We start from the raw sequence: 16,449 nt of genomic DNA, 5'->3' as shown, positions 1-16,449 counted from the left end.
ACTAGGTACAGACAGCGCTGAATGGAGACTGGCGCAGCGACGCCTGGGATACAGTACAGAATGGCCTCCGTGTACTGTCTGAGCGTGTCATTATAATGTAGGGGGATGGCCGTTACTCTGCATTATGTTCCTGGGAACGGTGCGCTGTCCGTCCGCCCGGTCACAGGGCCACCGCCTCCCGCCTCAGCTACCTGCCCCGCTCTATATAAAAAGCGATTCCACGCTCCGTTCATTTGCTTATAATGGTATTTATTTCCCTGCGACCACATGTCAGCCCTGCACTTGCCAACAGCCAGTTTGTTCCCATTTGTTTGCAGCCTCTCTTATAACCATTCTCCATCTGTCTCCAATCACTGCAGCCATCAATGCGACAGCGCTGGCTGCAAAATGCCAAGACCAGGCCTGGCGGCTCAGCCACCGTCTCAGTCCTTCACCGGCCCGCCAAGGTCACTCTCACACACACACTGTACAATGAGGAGCAAACGTGGCGTTCATATTCCACAGGGAATCACAGAGGAGTGAGGAGGAGATCAGACGAACAAGTCTGCGGAGCGCTCATGTTTTTCAGGTCAGGTCAATCGCAGCTTGTCCTAAATTCTAAGCAGAATGGTAGAGAGGTGACAAACCGGAGGTAACATGGGGCCTGTTTACCAAAAGCACATTTACAGGATATCCCCCAATACCCCAAAACTGACAGTGCTAAATTTATCACATCTACGATCCTTTACCCTGACATGCGGGGGGACGCCCAGCACAGAGCTAGTCCGCCCCGCATGTCAGGACCTACCCAGCCGCACAGGTGCAAAAGCATCGCACAGCTGCGATGCTTTTGCTCCTGGCTAGCAGCTCTCTGCCAACGCAGCTCCTGCACGCTGGCAGGCGGCTACCCGCCGCATCCCGGGTCACAGCGGCTGCATGTGACGTCATACAGTTGCCGCGTTTCCCCCCCCCCCCTTCCAACGGTCTGGACACACCTGCATTGTTTGGACTGTACCTCGCCAATGGTGTTCTAACGCCGCTGGCACACCCCCTCCCATCTGTCTGTCCATCAGGCAGAGGCGATCACAGTCAGAGATGCTGTTAGCATCGCACTGGGCTCCCGGGGTGCGCACGCGCACTCCGCATAGGGATTGAGACTGCGATCGCTGCCGCAGCAGCAGTCCAGTCTGAATTAGGCCCGGTATCCCCTGTACGTATCTAGAGGGAACCGCAGCAGATATCAATATCATTTGTTATAACCACTATTCAGTCAAGAAATAAAGCTCTGCCAGAATGTATGTAAGAGACACATACAGGGGCCCCATCCTGCCATGTTACAAGTGATGGCATCTATTATCTGTAGGAGCTTGTGGTCTACTGGCCGCAGATGTGTAATATTGGTGAAGAGCAGCCCATAGGCTACAGCGTATAATGACACTACAGAGGCACCCTCAGAACTCTATGCGGCAGCTTCTGCAGCTGTACATAACTGCCGGAGATACATAGGGGCTTATTCATGATACCTTATAGGCCCGTTACACATGCAGAAACATTGCGGGTACATGGCTATAAACCGGAGGCAGTACTGGAGATATAACTGGTGAGACTGGAGGTGACCTGGATAATAACACTGGTGATACACTGAAGATAACACTAGTGATAGAGTGGGGGGAGGGGAAGGGTAACCTGTATAATAACACTGGTGACACACTGAAGATAACACTAGTGATAGAGTGGGGGGAGGGTAACCTGGATAATAACACTGGTGACACACTGAAGATAACACTATTGATAGAGTGGGGGAGGGTAACCTGTATAATAACACTGGTGACACACTGAAGATAACACTAGTGATAGAGTGGGGGTAACCTGGATAATTACACTGGTGACACACTGAAGATAACACTAGTGATAAAGTGGGGGAGGGTAACCTGTATAATAACACTGGTGACACACTGAAGATAACACTATTGATAGAGTGGGGGGAGGGTAACCTGTATAATAACACTGATGACACACTGAAGATAACACTAGTGATAGAGTGGGGGTAACCTGGATAATTACACTGGTCACACACTGAAGATAACACTAGTGATAGAGTGGGGGAGGGTAACCTGGATAAATACACTGGTGACACACTGAAGATAACACTAGTGATAGAGTGGGGGGAGAGGAAGGGTAATCTGGATAATTACACTGGTGACACACGGAAGATAACACTAGTGATAGAGTGGGGTAGGGTAACCTGTATAATAACACTGGTGACACACTGAAGATAACACTAGTGATAGAGTGGGGGAGGGTAACCTGTATAATAACACTGGTGACACACTGAAGATAACACTAGTGATAGAGTGGGGGTAACCTGTATAATAACACTGGTGACACACTGAAGATAACACTAGTGATAGAGTGGGGGTAACCTGGATAATTACACTGGTGACACACTGAAGATAACACTAGTGATAGAGTGGGGGAGGGTAACCTGGATAAATACACTGGTGACACACTGAAGATAACACTAGTGATAGAGTGGGGGAAGGTAACCTGTATAATAACACTGGTGACACACTGAAGATAACACTAGTGATAGAGTGGTGGAGGGTAACCTGTATAATAACACTGGTGACACACTGAAGATAACACTAGTGATAGAGTGGGGGTAACCTGGATAATTACACTGGTGACACACTGAAGATAACACTAGTGATAGAGTGGGGGAGGGTAACCTGTATAATAACACTGGTGACACACTGAAGATAACACTAGTGATAGTCCTATAGATTGTAAGCTTGCGAGCAGGGCCTTCCTACCTCTATGTCTGTCTGTTTTTACCCAGTTTTGTTCTATTACTGTTGTTCTAATTGTAAAGCGCAACGGAATATGCTGCGCTATATAAGAAACTGTTAATAAATAAATAAATAAATAGAGTGGGGGAGGGTAACCTGTATAATAACACTGGTGACACACTGAAGATAACACTAGTGATAGAGTGGGGGTAACCTGTATAATAACACTGGTGACACACTGAAGATAAAACTAGTGATAGAGTGGGGGTAACCTGGATAATTACACTGGTGACACACTGAAGATAACACTAGTGATAGAGTGGGGGAGGGTAACCTTTATAATAACACTGGTGACACACTGAAGATAACACTATTGATAGAGTGGGGGAGGGTAACCTGTATAATAACACTGGGGACACACTGAAGATAACACTAGTGATAGAGTGTGGGTAACCTGGATAATAACACTGGTGACACACTGAAGATAACACTAGTGATAGAGTGGGGGTAACCTGGATAATTACACTGGTGACACACTGAAGATAACACTAGTGATAGAATGGGGGAGGGTAACCTGAATAATAACACTGGTGACACACTGAAGATAACACTAGTGATAGAGTGGGGGAGGGTAACCTGTATAATAACACTGGTGACACACTGAAGATAACACTAGTGATAGAGTGGGGGGAGGGGAAGGGTAACCTGGATAATTACACTGGTGACACACGGAAGATAACACTAGTGATAGAGTGGGGGAGGGTAACCTGTATAATAACACTGGTGACACACTGAAGATAACACTAGTGATACCTGTATAATAACACTGGTGACACACTGAAGATAACACTAGTGATAGAGTGGGGGTAACCTGTATAATAACACTGGTAACACACTGAAGATAACACTAGTGATAGAGTGGGGGTAACCTGGATAATTACACTGGTGACACACTGAAGATAACATTAGTGATAGAGTGGGGGAGGGTAACCTGTATAAATACACTGGTGACACACTGAAGATAACACTAGTGAGAGTGGGGGAGGGTAACATGTATAATAACACTGGTGACACACTGAAGATAACACTAGTGATAGAATGGGGGAGGGTAACCTGTATAATAACACTGGTGACACACTGAAGATAACACTAGTGATAGAGTGGGGGAGGGTAACCTGTATAATAACACTGGTGACACACTGAAGATAACACTAGTGATAGAGTGGGGGGAGGGGAAGGGTAACCTGTATAATAACACTGGTGACACACTGAAGATAACACTAGTGATAGAGTGGGGGAGGGTAACCTGTATAATAACACTGGTGACACACTGAAGATAACACTAGTGATAGAGTGGGGGTAACCTGTATAATAACACTGGTAACACACTGAAGATAACACTAGTGATAGAGTGGGGGTAACCTCGATAATTACACTGGTGACACACTGAAGATAACACTAGTGATAGAGTGGGGGAGGGTAACCTGTATAAATACACTGGTGACACACTGAAGATAACACTAGTGATAGTGGGGGAGGGTAACCTGTATAATAACACTGGTGACACACTGAAGATAACACTAGTGATAGAATGGGGGAGGGTAACCTGTATAATAACACTGGTGACACACTGAAGATAACACTATTGATAGAGTGGGGGAGGGTAACCTGTATAATAACACTGGTGACACACTGAAGATAACACTAGTGATAGAGTGGGGGTAACCTGGATAATTACACTGGTGACACACTGAAGATAACACTAGTGAGAGTGGGGGAGGGTAACCTGTATAATAACACTGGTGACACACTGAAGATAACACTAGTGATAGAGTGGGGGAGGGTAACCTGTATAGTAACACTGGTGACACACTGAAGATAACACTAGTGATAGAGTGGGGGGAAGGGAAGGGTAACCTGTATAATAACAATGGTGACACACTGAAGATAACACTAGTGATAGAGTGGGGGTAACCTGTATAATAACACTGGTGACACACTGAAGATAACACTAGTGATAGAGTGTGGGGAGGGGAAGGGTAACACTAGTGATAGAGGGGGAGGGGAAGAAAAATAGGGCAAGAGAGCAAGAAAGAGAGAGAAAGGGAGAGAGAGGGAGGGAGAGAGAGGGAGGAAGAAAGAGCGAGAAAGGGAGAGAGGGATGGAGAAAGAGAGAAAGGGATAGGGAGGGAGAGAGAAAGAGGGAGGGAGAGAGAAAGAGGGAGGGAGAGAGAGAAAGAGGGAGGGAGGAAGATAGAGAAAGGGAGAGGGAGTGAGAAAGAGAAAGGGAGGGAGAGAGAAAGAGGGGGGGAGAGAAAGAAAGAGGGGGGGGAGAAAGAGAGAGGGAGGGAGGGGGGGGGTGAGAGAGAAAGAGAGGGGGGGGGTGAGAGAGAAAGAGAGAGGGAGGGAGGGGGGGGAGAGAGAGAAAGAGAGAGGGAGGGAGGGGGGGAGAGAGAGAAAGAGAGAGGGAGGGAGAGAGAGAAAGAGGGAGGGAGAGAGAGAAAGAGGGAGGGAGAGAGAGAAAGAGAGAGGGGGGGAGAGAGAGAAAGAGAGAGGGAGGGAGGGGGGGGGAGAGAGAAAGAGAGAGGGAGGGAGGGGGGGAGAGAGAAAGAGGGGGAGGTAGATAGATAGAAAGAAGGGGAGGGAGAGAGGGGGAGGGAGAGAGAGAGGGGAGAGAGAAAGAGGGAGGGGGAGGGAGGGAGAAAGAGGGAGGCGGAGAGGAGGAGAGAGATGGGGAGGGAGAGATGGGGAGGGAGAGAGGGGGAGGGAGAGAGATGGGAGGGAGAGAGGGGGAGGGAGAGAGGGGGAGGGAGAGGGAGAGAAAGAGGGAGGGGGAGAGAGAAAGAGGGAGGGGGAGAGAGAAAGAGGGAGGGGGAGAGAGAAAGAGGGAGGGGGAGGGAGAGAGAGGGGGAGGGAGAGAGAGGGGGAGGGAGAGAGAGGGGGGGAGGGAGAGAGAGGGGGAGGGAGAGAGAGGGGGAGGGAGGGATAGAGAAAATAAGAGAGAGAGAGAACTAGAGAGAGGGAGAGAGACAGGGAGAAAGAGAGGGAGAGAGACAGGGAGAAAGAGAGGGAGAGAGACAGGGAGAAAGAAAGAAAGAAAGAAAGAAAGAAAGAAAGAAAGAAAGAAAGAAAGAAAGAAAGAAAGAAAGAAAGAAAGAAAGAAAGAAGAGAGAGAGGACGGGAGGGAGAGAGAAAGAAAGAAAGAAAGAAAGAAAGAGGAAGGGATAGAGGGGGTAATTCCAAGTTGATCGCAGCAGGAATTTAGTTAGCAATTGGGCAAAACCATGTGCACTGCAGGGGAGGCAGATTTAACATGTGCAGAGAGAGTTAGATTTGGGTGGTTATTTTATTTCTGTGCAGGGTAAATACTGGCTGCTTTATTTTTACACTGCAAATTAGATTGCAGATTGAACACACCCCACCCAAATCTAACTCTCTCTGCACATGTTAAATCTGCCTCCCCTGCAGTGCATATGGTTTTGCCCAATTGCTAACTAAATTCCTGCTGCGATCAACTTGGAATTACCCCCAGAGAGATGAGCAAAGCAGACAACCACAGATGGTTACTCGGAGTGCATTGGGGCTACCTGGTATTGGCAGGGGACCCTGCTCACCCTGCCAGCTAACAGGCCACTGCAATTGCCAGGGTCATAGTCACTCTCCCCCAGCAGCATGCTGCTGGCAACCTCTTACGCCGCAGTAGGAGAAGTCAGTAATGAGCAGTTACTATTAGTGAAAGGGAACCCTATAACCCCAGGAGGCGGAATAAGCCGTTCGGTCACCCCAGTCCTCTCTCAGCATCATGTAGTAACAGCTATACAGGGTGGGGGATATTTGGAGGACATTCCTCACTTCAAAAAAGAAACCAGTGATCAGAATTAGGTTTATTGGCCTAAAACGCCCCCAAACGCAGCAAACGTGTAATTCCCTGTCCCCTGGACTATGACTCCCATATATAATGGACGCGCACACTGCATATTGTTGCTGCAACTCAGAGACTTACTGCTTTTAATGTAAATAATTTCAGGTATTAGAAAGTAAAATGACTTTCTTCTCGGCTTACAGAATGTCCTGGGAGAAAACTTATTTTTAACGACCTAGAATTTAAACCACGCTAAGAAAACATTCTGCTAATTAACTTTCCTTTTTCCTGTCCATGGGGAAATATAATAAAACCAAAAAATCCAAAAGTTTTACTCACATGGGATCTAAACAACAGAATGCATAAGACAAAAAGATGGCGGGCGGCGCACTTCTAAACAGGCGATAGCTCCGTGCACAGCTTGCATAACATCCACCTCCCTGGAGCATAACATATATATAATATAAAGGCGCTATACGTGATATGACGGGGGCCCAGAGACAGAAGCCGCACGGGCGGGTCACGGGTACTCACGCGAGCAGGTGTTGGTCTGCCACTCCAGGCACTGTCCATAGGGAAAGGAGATGATGTAAGCGTTTGAGTCCACGCAGCGCTTCGTGTTGCTGCACCACATACACTCCATTCCGTTACTGGTGCAGTTGGAGCAGGAGGTCCGCAGAGAACATGGTGTCTTGCAGGGACGGGCGTTCTGATTGGGGCTGACTGCACAAACAAGAGATGTGTGTCAAAGCAGAACACATAACACACACATACAAACACAGAACACATCGCTCTGTATTAGTTTTAACACAAACACGTTCCTAGTGACTGGATAGGCTGCACTCTCAGTGATGTCACTGGCTCTTACTGACTGAAAAGGTTGCGCTCTCAGTGATGTCATCAGCGCCTAGTGACTGGATAGGCTGCACTGTCAGTGATGTCACGGCTCTTAGTGACAGAATAGGCTGCACTCTCAGTGACGTCACTGGCTCCTAGTGACTGGATAGGCTGCACTCTCAGTGATGTCACGGCTCTTAGTGACAGAATAGGCTGCACTCTCAGTGACGTCAGTGGCTCCTAGTGACTGGATAGGCTGCACTCTTAGTGATGTCACTGGTTACTAGTGATGGGATAGGCTACACTCTCAGTGATGTCACTGTTTCCTAGTGACTGGATAGGCTGCACTCTCAGTGATGTCACTGGCTCTTACTGACTGAAAAGGTTGCGCTCTCAGTGATGTCATCAGCTCCTAGTGACTGGATAGGCTGCACTCTCAGTGATGTCACGGCTCTTAGTGACAGAATAGGCTGCACTCTCAGTGACGTCACTGGCTCCTAGTGACTGGATAGGCTGCACTCTTAGTGATGTCACTGGTTACTAGTGATGGGATAGGCTACACTCTCAGTGATGTCACTGTTTCCTAGTGACTGGATAGGCTGCACTCTCAGTGATGTCACTGGCTCTTACTGACTGAAAAGGTTGCGCTCTCAGTGATGTCATCAGCTCCTAGTGACTGAATAGGCTGCACTCTCAGGGATGTCACGGCTCTTAGTGACAGAATAGGCTGCACTCTCAGTGACGTCACTGGCTCCTAGTGACTGGATAGGCTGCACTCTTAGTGATGTCACTGGTTACTAGTGATGGGATAGGCTACACTCTCAGTGATGTCACTGTTTCCTAGTGACTGGATAGGCTGCACTCTCAGTGATGTCACTGGCTCCTAGTGACTGGATAGGCTGCACTCTCAGTGATGTCACTGGCTCCTAGTGACTGGATAGGCTGCATTGTCAGTGATATCACTGTTTCCTAGTGACTGGATAGGCTGCACTTTCAGTGATGTTCCTAGTGAATGGAAAGGCTGCACTCTCAGTGATATCACTGTTTCCTAGTGACTGGATAGGCTGCACTCTCAGTGATGTCACTGGCTCCTAGTGACTGGATAGGCTGCACTCTCAGTGATATCACTGTTTCCTAGTGACTGGATAGGCTGCACTCTCAGTGATATCACTGTTTCCTAGTGACTGGATAGGCTGCACTCTCAGTGATGTCACTGTTTCCTAGTGACTGGATAGGCTGCACTCTCAGTGATGTCACTGGCTCCTAGTGACTGGATAGGCTGCATTGTCAGTGATATCACTGTTTCCTAGTGACTGGATAGGCTGCACTCTCAGTGATGTCACTGGCTACTAGTGACTGGATAGGCTGCAATTTCAGTGATGTTCCTAGTGAATGGAAAGGCTGCAGTGTAATGTATATATGAATGCATGAATCAGAAAGCTTTCTCCACAGTGCATAGTTGATGTGCATACTTTAAACAATGACTTCATCTTACAACACAAAGATATTCAACATTTATTATCATATGATATATTATTACATACTGAATGCACACACGCCTACATACGCACATATATATATATAGATGATATATTTCTTTGCTACGGCTTCTTATATGTGTGCTGTGTTGATATCTACCACCGAGACATCAGAGCAGCCACTTACACTGGACAACAGTCATCAGAAGAGTGCGGCACTCTGAGATCCGCGCTCCAGTGATGTGTAAGAGTACAGCGACCGCCTGCCTCTCCGATGCACTGAAATACAATTATAGGCAGGCGAGCGGCATGTGTGAGAGAGCAGCTCCAGCCCAGATAATTCACTTACCTTCATACACATTACAGAGATATTATCATTATAATAGAGCATGGAGGCTGGATGACCTTCACCGCCTTCATTAGCTAACAGCTCCCTCACCGTCTTCCATGAAAAGAGTTGAGTGCAGAAGTTTTAGTATTTCAAAGCACAATTGTTTTGTGACTCTATTGTGTCTTAACTGATAAAAGCAAAAGTCATTAAAGAAATAAAAGAATAAAGAATTCAGATAATTCTGAGGGTTTGTTCTAGTAATGTGACCCCCTAACACTCCCTAGATCAGAGGGAAACTGACCGTCCCGTTTACAGTCACACAGCTTGCCGCGTGCTATGCATTAAAGTGGAGGTTGTATGAAAGTTGTTTTTTTACATTTTCAGAACCAAGTTATTTTTTAGGGGGGGGGGGGGGTTACCTATATTTGGGGGTGTATGGAACTGTAAAGAATTGCAGATTTAAACAATTAACATTTAGTTTAATAATTTCTTCAGAGAACATTTTGCATTTCCAAAAATCTTACAAATACAGCAAGAAATTCCGCTGAGAATCTTATACAAAAACAGCTCCAAATTCTATTTACTTTTATCCTCTTTCAAAATCCAAAGTTCTTACGTAGTCTCTGTTCCATCCTTTAGTTTCTTATATAAACTCTTGTCCCGCTTGCCCCTAGCCACGCCAGAACCAGTGATCACACAGGCTATAAAAATTCCCTGAGGGTGCTATTGTTCGTTTCGGGATCAGTCTCAAACGGCAGTGTCCCCCTTTATGTTGTCACACAGCAGTCACTATAGATGGGACAGAGCAGGGCCCCCCTACCTGATCACAAACAGAGCGGCTTCTAAACCTGGATGTTCTTCTTTCAGGCCGCACTAAAAAGTTGTCTGCGATAACAGTACAGAGCGCGTGATGAACTTGTAGCAGAGTTAATAATGCCCGGAGGGACATGAAGCATAACAAAAGGTGAGTGACCCCGGAGGAAACACACAGGAAAGGCACAAAGAGCCAATTTATTGCCACAATGGGATAAAAAAAACTGGATGGGGACACGCTGCAAGTAAAAGGAGACACAACGCGCAGCTGCTTCCCAGCCGCACTCGTTACACAGACCGGTGAAACTGCCCCGGCACCGCTGGGCTCTCCGGTGCACTAGCTAATGATACAGGTAACGCGGGAGAGACAATAGTGGGGATTAGATGATGGCGGGTGAGAGAGAAGTAGCGCGGTACACAACAGAGATGGAGGCAAGCTTAGCAAACAATTCACATATTCTCTACATTAAAAATAAGATTTTACTTACCGATAAATCTATTTCTCGGAGTCCGTAGTGGATGCTGGGGTTCCTGAAAGGACCATGGGGAATAGCGGCTCCGCAGGAGACAGGGCACAAAAAGTAAAGCTTTTCCAGATCAGGTGGTGTGCACTGGCTCCTCCCCCTATGACCCTCCTCCAGACTCCAGTTAGGTACTGTGCCCGGACGAGCGTACACAATAAGGGAGGATTTTGAATCCCGGGTAAGACTCATACCAGCCACACCAATCACACGTACAACTTGTGATCTAAACCCAGTTAACAGTATGATAACAGCGGAGCCTCTGAAAGATGGCTTCCTTCAACAATAACCCGAATTAGTTAACAATAACTATGTACAATTATTGCAGATAATCCGCACTTGGGATGGGCGCCCAGCATCCACTACGGACTCCGAGAAATAGATTTATCGGTAAGTAAAATCTTATTTTCTCTATCGTCCTAGTGGATGCTGGGGTTCCTGAAAGGACCATGGGGATTATACCAAAGCTCCCAAACGGGCGGGAGAGTGCGGATGACTCTGCAGCACCGAATGAGAGAACTCCAGGTCCTCCTTAGCCAGAGTATCAAATTTGTAAAATTTTACAAACGTGTTCTCCCCTGACCACGTAGCTGCTCGGCAAAGTTGTAATGCCGAGACCCCTCGGGCAGCCGCCCAAGATGAGCCCACCTTCCTTGTGGAGTGGGCCTTTACAGATTTAGGCTGTGGCAGGCCTGCCACAGAATGTGCAAGTTGGATTGTGCTACAGATCCAACGAGCAATCGTCTGCTTAGACGCAGGAGCACCCATCTTGTTGGGTGCATACAATATAAACAACGAGTCAGATTTTCTGACTCCAGCTGTCCTTGCAATATATATTTTTAATGCTCTGACAACGTCCAGTAACTTGGAGTCCTCCAAGTCACTTGTAGCCGCAGGCACTACAATAGGCTGGTTCAGATGAAATGCTGACACCACCTTAGGGAGAAAATGCGGACGAGTCCGCAGTTCTGCCCTGTCCGAATGGAAAATCAGATATGGGCTTTTGTAAGATAAAGCTGCCAGTTCTGACACTCTCCTGGCCGAAGCCAGGGCTAGAAGCATGGTCACTTTCCATGTGAGATATTTCAAATCCACCTTCTTTAGTGGTTCAAACCAATGAGATTTTAGAAAGTCCAAAACCACATTGAGATCCCACGGTGCCACTGGAGGCACCACAGGAGGCTGTATATGTAGCACTCCCTTAACAAAGGTCTGGACTTCAGGGACTGAAGCCAATTCTTTTTGAAAGAAAATCGACAGGGCCGAAATTTGAACCTTAATAGATCCCAATTTGAGACCCATAGACAATCCTGATTGCAGGAAATGTAGGAATCGACCCAGTTGAAATTCCTCCGTCGGAGCACTCCGATCTTCGCACCACGCAACATATTTTCGCCAAATTCGGTGATAATGTTGCACGGTTACTTCCTTCCTTGCTTTAATCAAAGTAGGAATGACTTCTTCCGGCATGCCTTTTTCCTTTAGGATCCGGCGTTCAACCGCCATGCCGTCAAACGCAGCCGCGGTAAGTCTTGAAACAGACAGGGACCCTGCTGAAGCAAGTCCCTCCTTAGAGGTAGAGGCCACGGATCTTCCGTGATCATCTCTTGAAGTTCCGGGTACCAAGTCCTTCTTGGCCAATCCGGAACCACTAGTATCGTCCTTACGCCTCTTTGCCGTATAATTCTCAATACTTTTGGTATGAGAGGCAGAGGAGGAAACACATACACCGACTGGTACACCCAAGGCGTTACCAGCGCGTCCACAGCTATTGCCTGCGGATCTCTTGACCTGGCGCAATACCTGTCCAGTTTTTTGTTGAGGCGAGACGCCATCATGTCCACCATTGGTCTTTCCCAACGGGTTACCAGCAAGTGGAAGACTTCTGGATGAAGTCCCCACTCTCCCGGGTGAAGATCGTGTCTGCTGAGGAAGTCTGCTTCCCAGTTGTCCACTCCCGGGATGAACACTGCTGACAGTGCTATCACATGATTCTCTGCCCAGCGAAGAATCCTTGCAGCTTCTGCCATTGCACTCCTGCTTCTTGTGCCGCCCTGTCTGTTCACATGGGCGACTGCCGTGATGTTGTCCGACTGGATCAACACCGGTTTTCCCTGAAGCAGAGGTTCTGCCTGGCTTAGAGCATTGTATATTGCTCTTAGTTCCAGAATGTTTATGTGAAGAGACGTTTCCAGGCTCGTCCATACTCCCTGGAAGTTTCTTCCTTGTGTGACTGCTCCCCAGCCTCTCAGGCTGGCGTCCGTGGTCACCAGGATCCAATCCTGTATGCCGAATCTGCGGCCCTCCAATAGATGAGCACTCTGCAACCACCACAGAAGAGACACCCTTGTCCTTGGAGACAGGGTTATCCGCAGGTGCATCTGAAGATGCGACCCTGACCATTTGTCCAACAGATCCCTTTGGAAAATTCTTGCGTGGAATCTGCCGAATGGAATTGCTTCGTAAGAAGCCACCATTTTTCCCAGGACTCTTGTGCATTGATGTACAGACACCTTTCCTGGTTTTAGGAGGTTCCTGACAAGCTCGGATAACTCCTTGGCTTTTTCCTCCGGGAGAAAAACCTTTTTCTGAACCGTGGCCAGAATCATCCCTAGGAACAGCAGACGAGTTGTCGGCATTAACTGGGATTTTGGAATATTCAGAATCCACCCGTGCTGTTTTAGCACTTCTTGCGACAGTGCTAATCCCATCTCTAGCTGTTCTCTGGACCTTGCCCTTATTAGGAGATCGTCCAAGTATGGGATAATTAATACGCCTTTTCTTCGAAGAAGAATCATCATCTCGGCCATTACCTTTGTAAAGACCCGAGGTGCCGTGGACAATCCGAACGGCAGCGTCTGAAACTGATAGTGACAGTTTTGTACAACGAACCTGAGGTACCCCTGGTGTGAGGGGTAAATTGGAACGTGGAGATACGCATCCTTGATGTCCAAGGATACCATAAAGTCCCCCTCTTCCAGGTTCGCTATCACTGCTCTGAGTGACTCCATCTTGAACTTGAACTTCTTTATGTACAGGTTCAAGGACTTCAGATTTAGAATAGGCCTTACCGAGCCATCCGGCTTCGGTACCACAAAAAGAGTGGAATAATACCCCTTCCCTTGTTGTAGAAGAGGTACCTTGACTATCACCTGCTGAGAGTACAGCTTGTGAATGGCTTCCAAAACCGTCTCCCTTTCGGAGGGGGACGTTGGTAAAGCAGACTTCAGGAAACGGCGAGGTGGATCTGTCTCTAATTCCAACCTGTACCCCTGAGATATTATCTGCAGGATCCAGGGATCTACCTGCGAGTGAGCCCACTGCGCGCTGTAATTTTTGAGACGACCACCCACCGTCCCCGAGTCCGCTTGAGAAGCCCCAGCGTCATGCTGAGGCTTTTGTAGAAGCCGGGGAAGGCTTCTGTTCCTGGGAAGGAGCTGCCTGTTGCTGTCTCTTCCCTCGACCTCTGCCTCGTGGCAGATATGAATAGCCCTTTGCTCTCTTATTTTTAAAGGAACGAAAGGGCTGCGGTTGAAAAGTCGGTGCCTTTTTCTGTTGGGGAGTGACTTGAGGTAGAAAGGTGGATTTCCCGGCTGTAGCCGTGGCCACCAAATCTGATAGACCGACTCCAAATAACTCCTCCCCTTTATACGGCAAAACTTCCATATGTCGTTTTGAATCCGCATCGCCTGTCCACTGTCGCGTCCATAAAGCTCTTCTGGCCGAAATGGACATAGCACTTACCCGTGATGCCAGTGTGCAGATATCCCTCTGTGCATCACGCATATAAAGAAATGCATCCTTTATTTGTTCTAACGACAGTAAAATATTGTCCCTGTCCAGGGTATCAATATTTTCAATCAGGGACTCTGACCAAACTACCCCAGCACTGCACATCCAGGCAGTCGCTATAGCTGGTCGTAGTATAACACCTGCATGTGTGTATATACTTTTTTGGATATTTTCCATCCTCCTATCTGATGGATCTTTAAGTGCGGCCGTCTCAGGAGAAGGTAACGCCACTTGTTTAGATAAGCGTGTTAGCGCCTTGTCCACCCTAGGAGGTGTTTCCCAGCGCTCCCTAACCTCTGGCGGGAAAGGGTATAATGCCAATAATTTCTTTGAAATTATCAGCTTTTTATCAGGGGCAACCCACGCTTCATTACACACGTCATTTAATTCTTCTGATTCAGGAAAAACTATAGGTAGTTTTTTCACACCCCACATAATACCCTGTTTAGTGGTACCTGTAGTATCAGCTAAATGTAACGCCTCCTTCATTGCCAAAATCATATAACGTGTGGCCCTACTGGAAAATACGGTTGATTCGTCACCGTCACCACTGGAGTCAGTGCCTGTGTCTGGGTCTGTGTCGACCGACTGAGGCAAAGGGCGTTTCACAGCCCCTGACGGTGTTTGAGTCGCCTGGACAGGCACTAATTGATTGTCCGGCCGTCTCATGTCGTCAAACGACTGCTTTAGCGTGTTGACACTATCCCGTAGTTCCATAAATAAAGGCATCCATTCTGGTGTCGACTCCCTAGGGGGTGACATCCTCATATTTGGCAATTGCTCCGCCTCCACACCAATATCGTCCTCATACATGTCGACACACACGTACCGACACACAGCAGACACACAGGGAATGCTCCTAACGAAGACAGGACCCACTAGCCCTTTGGGGAGACAGAGGGAGAGTTTGCCAGCACACACCAAAAGCGCTATATATAACAGGGATAGCCTTATAATAAGTGCTCCCTTATAGCTGCTTTATATATATCAAAATATCGCCATAAATTTGCCCCCCCTCTCTGTTTTACCCTGTTTCTGTAGTGCAGTGCAGGGGAGAGACCTGGGAGCCGTCCTGACCAGCGGAGCTGTGAGAGGAAATGGCGCCGTGTGCTGAGGAGATAGGCCCCGCCCCTTTTCCGGCGGGCTCGTCTCCCGCTATTTAGTGAATCCAGGCAGGGGTTAAATATCTCCATATAGCCTCTGGGGGCTATATGTGAGGTATTTTTAGCCTTTATATAGGTTACATTTGCCTCCCAGGGCGCCCCCCCCCCAGCGCCCTGCACCCTCAGTGACTGCGTGTGAAGTGTGCTGAGAGGAAAATGGCGCACAGCTGCAGTGCTGTGCGCTACCTTTAGAAGACTGCAGGAGTCTTCAGCCGCCGATTCTGGACCTCTTCTGACTTCAGCATCTGTAAGGGGGCCGGCGGCGCGGCTCCGGTGACCATCCAGGCTGTACCTGTGATCGTCCCTCTGGAGCTGATGTCCAGTAGCCAAGAAGCCAATCCATCCTGCACGCAGGTGAGTTCACTTCTTCTCCCCTCAGTCCCTCGTTGCAGTGATCCTGTTGCCAGCAGGACTCACTGTAAAATAAAAAACCTAAGCTAAACTTTTTCTAAGCAGCTCTTTAGGAGAGCCACCTAGATTGTACCCTTCTCGGCCGGGCACAAAAATCTAACTGGCTTGGAGGAGGGTCATAGGGGGAGGAGCCAGTGCACACCACCTGATCTGGAAAAGCTTTACTTTTTGTGCCCTGTCTCCTGCGGAGCCGCTATTCCCCATGGTCCTTTCAGGAACCCCAGCATCCACTAGGACGATAGAGAAATATTGGGATATTTCTACATTGTTACCAACCACAATATAAATAATAGGAGATGTGTTTTCAACTTCGCTCCTAACCATGCATTAAGGGAGCTCTGCCCAGGGATCATAGACAAATGGTTTTATGTCAGGGTCTATTTTATCTCTGATGATTGGTACGAGGACCGGAACTTATTTTAATTTGATTTCATAAAGTGATAAACGTTAAGATGAGGAGATATTAGTACGAG

General features: G+C 47.9%; 1 protein-coding gene across 1 annotated transcript in view; it reads right to left on the bottom strand.

The window, feature by feature from the left end:
* Nucleotides 1–16,449, bottom strand: part of ATRNL1 (attractin like 1) — a 1,127,078-nt gene that overhangs the window by 715,058 nt on the left and 395,571 nt on the right. The window contains exon 17 of the mRNA XM_063963337.1: nucleotides 7,165–7,353. Coding sequence (XP_063819407.1) covers nucleotides 7,165–7,353 — 189 coding nt within the window. The remainder of the gene's footprint in view (nucleotides 1–7,164; nucleotides 7,354–16,449) is intronic.

Source organism: Pseudophryne corroboree, chromosome 3, assembly GCF_028390025.1.
Source record: "Pseudophryne corroboree isolate aPseCor3 chromosome 3, aPseCor3.hap2, whole genome shotgun sequence".
In the NCBI taxonomy this organism is placed as follows: Eukaryota; Metazoa; Chordata; class Amphibia; order Anura; family Myobatrachidae; genus Pseudophryne; species Pseudophryne corroboree.
Note: the sequence above shows the minus strand (reverse complement) of the source record. Positions and strands in the feature narration are given on the sequence as shown.